The following is a 9,778-nucleotide window of genomic DNA, read 5'->3' on the forward strand; positions in this document are numbered from 1 at the left end:
CGATTGTTGCTATTCTAGTATGCTCTGCTGGCACTTTAGTGTGAGTTCTGGGATTGGTTATATTTTTTAATTGTAGCTATGTTACTAATCTACATAAAACCGATGAGTTCCCGCCATCTGGTTACGTGGTCATGATTTAAAAAAAAATATTTGTCGAAAATCCATCCGATTTTTGTTATTCTAGTATGCTCTGCTGGCACTTTAGTGAGAGTTCTGGGATTGGTTATATTTTTAAATTGTAGCTATGTTACTAGTCTATATAAAACCGATGAGTTCCCGCTATCTGGTTACGTGGAAATAATTAAAAAAAAATATTTCTCGAAACTCCATCCGATTTTTGTTATTTTAGTATGCTCTGCTGGCACTTTAGTGTGAGTTCTAGGATTGGTTATATTTTTAAATTGTAGCTATGTTACTAATCTACATAAAACCGATGAGTTCCCGCCATCTGGTTACGTGGTCATGATTTAAAAAAAAATATTTGTCGAAAATCCATCCGATTTTTGTTATTCTAGTATGCTCTGCTGGCACTTTAGTGAGAGTTCTGGGATTGGTTATATTTTTAAATTGTAGCTATGTTACTAGTCTATATAAAACCGATGAGTTCCCGCTATCTGGTTACGTGGAAATAATTAAAAAAAAATATTTCTCGAAACTCCATCCGATTTTTGTTATTTTAGTATGCTCTGCTGGCACTTTAGTGTGAGTTCTAGGATTGGTTATATTTTTAAATTGTAGCCATAGTACTAGCCTATGTAAAACCGCTGAGATCCTTCCCCCTGGTTACGTGAAAATAATATTAAAAAAAGTTTTGTCGAAAATCTTTCCGATTTGTACTATTCTAGTATGCTGTGCTGGCACTTTAGTGTGAGTTCCTGGGTCAGTTATTGTACAAATGTATCATTTTATTACTAGTCTTTGCAAAATCGACGAGTTTCCACTTTTAAATAACCTTTTTCCATATTTTTTTTTTTGGTTAAATTTTTGTTTATTTATTTTATCTATAAATTATTTTTTAAGTTTATTTCGCGAGAACTATCACTGAAAACTATTAGGAACTCCAGATATTAGCTAATTACACTAATCAATAGCTTTTTTTTCAATTTTGTAGAAAATGCTCTGCTGTGTGAGGTTAGCAGAGCATTATTTCATTCTGCTTTATCTCCGTGAAATCGCCAGAACTATTCCTGAAAACTATCAGGAACTATAGAACTCATGTGCATGCGAATAGAACTCTTAGTTTTTAGTGCTCTGCTGGCAAATGCTGTGCTAGTTTCACGGACACGAACTGCTTGCGCGTACGTGAATAACGGGTGTAGAAACAGACTCGTATAGTCCGCGCGAAACTGCTAGTCCGCTCTGAATATAGAAATGAGTCGCGTCGCCATAGAAAATTGTATGACTACACCTGCTCGAAACAATTTCAGAGTGGACTACAACTTCAGAGCAGACTAGCAGTTTGGCGCGAACTTTACCAAACAGATGTAGAACTCGTATGCAGCGCATTCACCACGTTTGTACGCACCCTAATGCATTTGCATAATATAAGTTACAAGAACAAAACCGACTGTTTGAAAATGTATGTCACACCAACCAAATACACTACATAATATGTAAATAATGTCAAAGTTTAAATGGCTCTTAAGTTTGGATTTGATTTAATGAAATCGTCATTATGCTCGAATGGTGAAGGAAAACATCGTGAAAAAACCTACACGCCTGGGAGTTCTTCAATTAAAAAGGTTTTGAAAACTTAGGTTATGAGCCTACCAATCCGCACGTTGTAATATGGCCTGTCAATACTACGTGGGGGTCCGTACCCCTTAGTACTTCAAACAGAGATAAAAGAAAAACAAAATAAATTAAAAATGTTGTTTATTAAAAAAGAAAACTCGGTAGCCGCATCTTGCTTAGTCCGTACCCCATTATTTAGAGCGAAAATAAAGATAAACACAAAACGAATTTAAACAAAACTTGTTAACTAATTGAAAATAGCAGTAGAAACACTGTAGTACTTTTTACGTAAAATATAAATTTACTCCAAAGAAAAAAGTAAAGGCCTGTTCAGATGACAGGCGTTAAGCGCGCGTCAAGTTTTTGTGTATACCGCGTATTGCTAAACTCCACAAAATGGTTAGCAAAAATGTCTTGAAGTTGAAAGGGTGCGCATGATTGAACGTAGTATTATATTCGTATCTATAAAATGAATGGCAGTATTTCAAGGCCTTTGACCAGCGTCTGGCGTTACAATTTCAGACAAGCTTGTATTGAAAACGGCTACTTAGGTTCATGTAGCACGTTAGCAAAACGCCTGCCGTCTGAAAACACCCTAAATCATAACCAAAACAAAAAGGAATATTCATCCCCCTTAATTGCAATTATAAAAACTCTTCTTACAAAATTTGTAAATGAAATCAAATTATCAACGTCCAAACTTTTAATAAGTGTATAAACTCGAACAATCGGTTGTTACAAATCTTCAATATCTTACGAAATGTATTACAAAATCAACTACAACAAAAATGATTTATTATAACATTCTGATAATAATTTGACTATTCAGACGCTAATATTAAAATAGTACAAAAAATACAAATTATTTTCAATCGAATACAAATCACGAATGAAAAGAATCGGTCACTAGTACACAAATCAAAATCATTCCTTCGATTATCCATTTACAAAATTTGCGGGCAACGCGCAAGTCAAAAAATCGAAAGCTAATCGATTACAATCAAATCGATTCTGACTAGACCGTTACTAATTCAGGCACTTGAGATGTTTGAATTGATCGAGTGGAATGCACTGAACGAGATATATAGACAATATACATATTATTATAGGGATTGTAATCCAATGTAAGGATGTGGAGGAGGGAAGTGAAATTGGACATTACTGTAAAATTATTTCTTAATCTTTCATTGTCTCAAAAAAATATTTTAATTAGAATAGTGGCACTGATAGACTGCCAGAGAAGTCACAACTGGAACCTATGTGTCTAAATGCACCATATTTTGTACAAGAAGTTAAGTGAACACTAAGAATTTTTGAAAAAATCTTCTCCTTAAATGGCTTAGATAGGGGATTACATCATATGTTTGCCTTGTTACTTATTTATTTGTTTAATATTTATAGTTGTTTATTATATATAACGTGTTTTATAAATAATAAACAACTATAAAATACGTTACATGCCATATCAATATTAATTTGATCTATCGAGTAAAATTATATCCATTCTGTAAGAGAATTACTTTACAACTCGGTCAGTGCACATCACCAGTAACAAAAACAAACCATCAAAATAAACTAACCACACAGATAAAACGAGACCAGTCACGTAATACTAAACGCGTACATAACATTCACTTCTCGAATGGATTATTTTACGATACAAAATAACGTAGAAAAGTCATATGTTAACTCCCTATCTTATATGAGTACATTTTTTGTTTTGGGATCGATCAATTTTTAATTTGTAAATTAGTCGCTAGAGGCGCCACTATCGCATGCTTATTCACATGCATATTTATGACACATTTTTTTGCCGATAACTTATATTTTTATTTCATACGTCAACAAACTTTACATCAACAATTTTTTTCGTCATTTTCTAATGTGAAGTTACTCAAACATTTAACAACAAATTACTATTTATTCTTGATGTTTCTTAGTTCTCCCTTATTTTTGTTAGGACAAACCAACAAATTGCTCTGCAAATATTATTTATTACCTATGATTTCAATATCTAATACTTTTTAACATCTTGAGTAACAGTAACATTTTCCATTATACAAAGACTATCTTTACTAATACTGGCCACAATACCATTCGTGGGTTTGTAAAAATCAAAAAAGAATATTGCAAAAACCAACCAACCTTTTTGGCTTATCTGACCGCCATTTTGAAAAATATAGTTTAAGTGGCCAATAATAAAATATGTGTAAACCAATAGATTAGATGATGATAGTGAACATCATAATACGTAAGTTAGGATATTTCATTACCAATTGCTTTTTGATCGTTCTTGGCCGACGAAAGAAGTTATTTTCAAGATGACGGACCTATATGCCAGGTTTCATACAAAAATGTTCTTTAATCATTATAATTAGGGTATTGTTGATTCGATCCAAAACTTAGAATAGGTCATGATCGGAAACTATGTACATTTTTTTTTGCTCCTGTTAATATTTAGGACTCATTTGAAACAGGTGTTTCAACCGGTTGTGTCACCTTGTCTTCTTGTGATTTATCTTCTAGAACTACTTCTTTAATATCTTTTTCTTTCTTAGGACTTAACTGAACATCTTTAGTGGCAATATTCTCTACAACTAATTTGTTAGCTTCATTTGTGACTGGTTTGTTTGTATCAGCATTTACTGTTTCATCTCCATTCATTTGTGGGATTACTTCATTTAAATTCGTTTCGGCTATCTCATTTAATTTTGTTTCTACAGTTTCATTTAATTTAACGTCTACTGGTTCACTCAATTTAGTTTCAACTGTTTCAGTTAATTTAGTTTCTGGTGTTTCACTTAATTTAGGTTCAACTGTTTCAGTTAATTTCATTTCAGTTGATTCATTTAATATAGTTTCAACTGTTTCAGTTAATTTAGTTTCAGGTGTTTCGCTTAATTTAGTTTCAACGGTGTCATTTACTTCAGGTTTAATTATTTCACTCGATATAACTTCAATTACTGCTCCTGTTTCCTTTGCTTCAATTTCTTCAAGATCTGTGCTACTTACTACATTATCTAGATCTGCGATGACGTCTTCATCTCTAACTGTAATATCATTTAGATCTACAATATCATCAGTAATTTCTTCAACAATTGCGTCTTTAGATATATTATCATCATTTTCATCATCATTAACTTCTAGGTCACAGAGATTGATATTCGCCATATTTATTGCTTGAAGAAGTGTGTTCATAGTTTTGCTGTCTATCTTGGTTTCTGTGTTTTCGTTGCCTTCGTTTTGAACTTCAGAGGTAGTCGGTTGTGGTTCATTTGAAATACTTTGTGAATTAGTATCGTCACTTTCTTGTTCCTTCACCTCAGCTTTCTCTGCGGCGAGCTTTTGAGCTTGTTTCTCTTTATTTTTCTTGGATTTGGACTTTTTGGACTTTTCCGGTTTAGGCGTCTCCTCTTTGGCAGCAGTGTTGTTGGTAGTTAAGGAAGTTAACTGGCTTTGGATATGAGCTAGACTCTGCCTTAGTTGGGCGCAGTTTGCCGCCATCGCGTCGACCTAAACAATAATGATAGATTCATATATTTATCATATTCATTATTTTTCAGATTTGTAATAATAGTATGCTATAATTTTAAAGATAATTCAAATGTAAAAATACTATTGATTTAGTACAAACCTTCAGAATGTACATATTTCAAACTGAACATACAATAACAGCTAATGAAATTTATTTTACAACTGTCCATACAACTTATACCAAAAGCCATTAAAATTTAGTTATTGCCCAAATAATGATTAATGTTTGATTTTTTTCTAGATAAAGTTTATATTTGCGAAATTCTTCTGTAATTTTTCACCCTGTAATCCTTTTCCAAGACTTTTATTTTTTGAAATACTTACCCTAGCATTGGAGGCCAGTTGTTGTGCTTGTGGTACCGGTGGTGCGGGCGGCAACACTGGTAGCGGAGGCCTCTCTATGTTGTTTTCTTTCAGCGTGTTCAGTAACAGCGTACGTTCGGCCTGAAAAAGTTTATTTTTATCGTGAAACTTTTCATAGTTGTATCATATCCAGGTCACTAGTCTCCTGATGAAATGATGTGAACAAGCATTTGATCGTAAGTCATACCAATGTAATCCTTACAAATAGTAATGCATTTTGAAGGTAGTAGAGATCTTAGTAATTCGACGGCAGTAAGGTACCACCACCACATCCATTACTGTCTTGTAAATGTGTTAAGAAGTGGTTGAAGTGTGCGACAAAACTCCTACATATATGATCCATTTCATCTTAGTCCTCAGGGGTTTATGAAGCCTCAGATACGACTCTAATCCTAGTTGAGGAATTATAGACATTCTGGTAGTAGTCACTTAAAATCAGGGCACTTGATTCAATTACAAATATTTATATTTAGATTCAGCCTTCTTTTTTTGCAACTTTATTCACATATATGACTTTACTACTAACATGCAACCTCAACTAACCTGTAGCGTCCTGCAGAGACTCTGCATCTGCTGCAGATGTCGGGAAGTGGCTGCCCCGCGCTCCTCACTGGCTTGCCGCTCGCCACACATGTCCAGCAGAGCTGCCTGCGACGTCTCCCAACGTTTCTTCCATGATAGAGATTCTTTCTCGAGCTTTTGAATCTTTTTCGACATCTGTAAATATTTAAAAAAAAATTGGTGAATAGTTCAAACACTACTGGACATAATATGCTACTTTAAATTAGCTTTATGATAATCAAAATATTAGATGAATATTATGTGATCAATTGTTGGGTTACGAATTTTAGAAGATATGCCATGTGAATTGAAGATGACAATTCATTCATAAATAAATACCTATCAGACCATAAGAAATAATTAAGAAAGATTTATGTTAAAAGTCATTGTTCTTATTCAGACTTCAAATTTATACAGAAAATTATATATTACAATTAATATCAATATGCATCTAAGTTAACTGTACGAGTACTAATAAACTTTTTACCTTTTCCATTTGTTCTTTAAAACCGCCAAACATCTGATTACTCTTCACCAAAGCATTCTGGAACTCATCATACTTGTCTGTGTAGACTGTAAGCTGGCCCTTTAGTGCCGTCTCGGTGCTCTGCAGCTCTAGTATCTTGGCTCGGTACTGCGCTAACGTCACCTTGAGCTGCTCACTCTCTGCTAGTAACCTCTCCTTCTCTGCCTGGTGTTCTAAAGCTGCCTTTTGGAGCTTCGCGTCGGACAGTTGAGATTCTAGAGACATTTGTTTTGCCATTTTGTCCACCTGGAATAGGTTTTTAAATTTGTCTATGAGTACTTTTAATAGATACAAAGACATAATGCAATATTAGTACTGATTAACTTTTCCTAAAATGAAATGTAGTTGTAGCAAAAAAAAGGCTATAAGTTGTTCAAGAATGTGACTCCATCAGCCTTATTAAGATTTATCACTAAAAAAATTAATTGTTGACTAAAAGATGATTGTATTACATAGGAGGGAAAGGGTACTGAGTTCATTGAAAAACTGCGCAATACAAGAGCATCAGTAGTTTTAAAATAACTGCAATTTTGTAAGCTCATATGCTTATTTAATAGGTCTGTTACTCCCACAATTAAGACAACTCCAACAATACCTCAAATGTCAAAACTCGTCAAATCACTTGTCTGCAGGGCTTACCAAAGAATAAAAACACATATACATACATACAATACATGCATACATACAATACATACATACATACAATACATACAATCGTAAAACATTACCCTACATAGTCCGGTAAAATTGTATCATAAACATGCATGACAAAAAGCACAAGTACCTGTTGCTCCCTAAGCTGGTACTGTTGCACCACACTCTTAAACTTCTCCGTCATGTTGATGTTGTCATCTCTCAACTTGGCATTCTTCTCATTGTTCTGCTGGAGCAACGCTGTGATCTCTGTCAACGTGTTCTGAAACTTGGCTTGTGTTTCCTTGCGTCTTTCCTCCTCCTCCCTGATCTTGAGTAGGGATTCTTCCTAAAAGGAAAATCAGCTTAATTTACTAAAGATACCATAATCCCTGTCGGATGTGACACAGGCTTATGTTCTTCATTGTATACAACTGGATTGGATCATATAAAATCAGAATTTTGTTTTAATTAAGTTAAGTAAGTTTTTGTTACACTAAGCTGGAATTCCACAGAAACGTTCCTCAGTATGTCTTATGATACCACACAAACCAGAACATAGCAGCGCTCAACACTGCTGTTATTAGCTGAATATAGGTGTGGTGGAAGTGCCACTGTGGTTGAACCACAGAAGGTTGTAGGACCTTCAATGACTAATATCAAATTATTCACTTTCATCTATTAATTACTATTGTTACATTGGTTGATGTTCGACCCACCATAAAGGCAAAACAAAAAATTACTTTTACAAAAGGTGACACAGGTCAATCAACAAGTAACAGACATCCTTATTATAACTAAATATTCTTCATCATTACCTTGACAGCCTTATTTTGCTTCTGTAGCTCCCGACATAGATTTTCCAGTTTAGACTTGACCAAAACCAGTTTATTGTATTCAAGCTGCAACTGATCCCTTTCTTTCTCAATCAACGCAAACCTTTTGTCCGTTTGCTTTATGAAGAAGTGTAGTTTCCTGTTCTCATCTGATGTCTGAGCATATTTCTTGCAAACCAGAGAGAACTGCTCACTTAGGGTTGGCACTGAGTTGAGCGACTTCATGAACTGTTCTACATTTTTGTCTACCTTCAGACGTTCCTCTCGTCTAGATTTTTTTAACGTGTCCTGTGGTGGAGGTGCTGCTGGGGTGGTTTCCTCAACCTCAAACAAAAGCAATTAATTAATTAGACTCTTACTTTCAGTATATGTGACGGTTATGTATATGTGTGGGTTAGAATATTAGCTACATCTAAGATATATTTTCTTGTTTAAATATTTGGATACTTGATTATATGTTCATGGAATGGACATTATAACAAAATTTGTGTGGGGTTGTTAAAAATGGTTATATCTATATAAATTTAGTAAATGAAAGCTATTTCTCTCTTTGTCATATTACACAAATACAAAAGGTTACTGTAAACATCATAATAAAATATAAAAGATTTGATTTGCAAAAAAACAAGTATTAGGTGCCAAAATAAATACTAAACGAAAAGGAAATAGGCTCAAATTCATGTTTCCTGGACGTGTCGTGTGATATGATGATTTCATTTGAATATTACGCCTTTTATGGTTCACACAAGTTTTATCAATATTTTTGTTGTGACACATTCTGATAGCTTCTATAACAATTTATGTTAAAGCATATATTGGTCACTTTTAGGAATTTCAGCATCGGGTTGTCCTGTCCCATAAAAGAGCAAACCACGTGAAACTTGCTTCCGAACAAAAATATCATAAACATTTGGATTCTGGCACGTCGCCAATAGGAGTATAGGTTAACTTTTTCGACTTATTGCAGCGTATTTTAAATAAATATTATAAATTAATCGCAACAAATAGAATTAACATAACATAAATTATGCAAATATCTGATTTAAAAGTGTTAATAACAGCCTTAAATATAATAAAATCGAAAAAATAATTAGCCGACATTCGATCGTATTCTATTTATAAAACACAGGTGAATAAATGAATTCTTACGGGTGTATCTACATTTTCTGACGGTAAAGCATTTGCTGATGCATTTTCCTTTGGGGTTTCTTCTCCGACAACTTCCATTGTTCAACGGTTAAATTCTCCAATTTATCTAAACAAATCAAGAGGGCGAAAGTGAATACGATTGTTCGAAATTGAATGAATGTCTAAAAATAGTGTGGGCGCCATGGCGATTAAACAATCGAGTTGTCAAAATCAATTCTATCGTATATTCGGTAGTTATGACATTATTTGTGAGAAAATAAGTAGTGCTTTTTATTAAATAATTTCAAACTTGTATATATGTGTCTCAGGTAAACTATCAAATCTACTTAAACTGAATTTTATAATTGGAAATTTGAATTGTTTTCGTCTTTTGTCGATTATATTTTAATTGTAAGTGATTTCATTTTAAAAAACTATTGTTCACTCTAGTGAAATCAATAAA

The 9,778-nt window shown here is 33.6% G+C and overlaps 1 protein-coding gene across 1 annotated transcript; it reads right to left on the reverse strand.

The window, feature by feature from the left end:
- Window positions 1-1,858: 1,858 nt before the first annotated feature.
- LOC140745571 (uncharacterized) lies at window positions 1,859-9,502 on the reverse strand. The gene is made up of 7 exons (XM_073077510.1): window positions 9,337-9,502; window positions 8,170-8,511; window positions 7,503-7,700; window positions 6,680-6,964; window positions 6,175-6,348; window positions 5,593-5,712; window positions 1,859-5,247 (listed from the first exon to the last, which is right to left on the reverse strand). The coding sequence occupies exons 1-7, from the start codon at window positions 9,412-9,414 to the stop codon at window positions 4,192-4,194; spliced, it is 2,253 nt and encodes a 750-aa protein (XP_072933611.1). The 5' UTR covers window positions 9,415-9,502; the 3' UTR covers window positions 1,859-4,191.
- Window positions 9,503-9,778: the final 276 nt, after the last annotated feature.

The sequence above is a fragment of the Epargyreus clarus genome, unplaced genomic scaffold (genome assembly GCF_041222505.1).
Source record: "Epargyreus clarus isolate Ecla_fem2 unplaced genomic scaffold, WU_Ecla_fem_2.2 ptg000010l, whole genome shotgun sequence".
Lineage (NCBI taxonomy): Eukaryota > Metazoa > Arthropoda > Insecta > Lepidoptera > Hesperiidae > Epargyreus > Epargyreus clarus.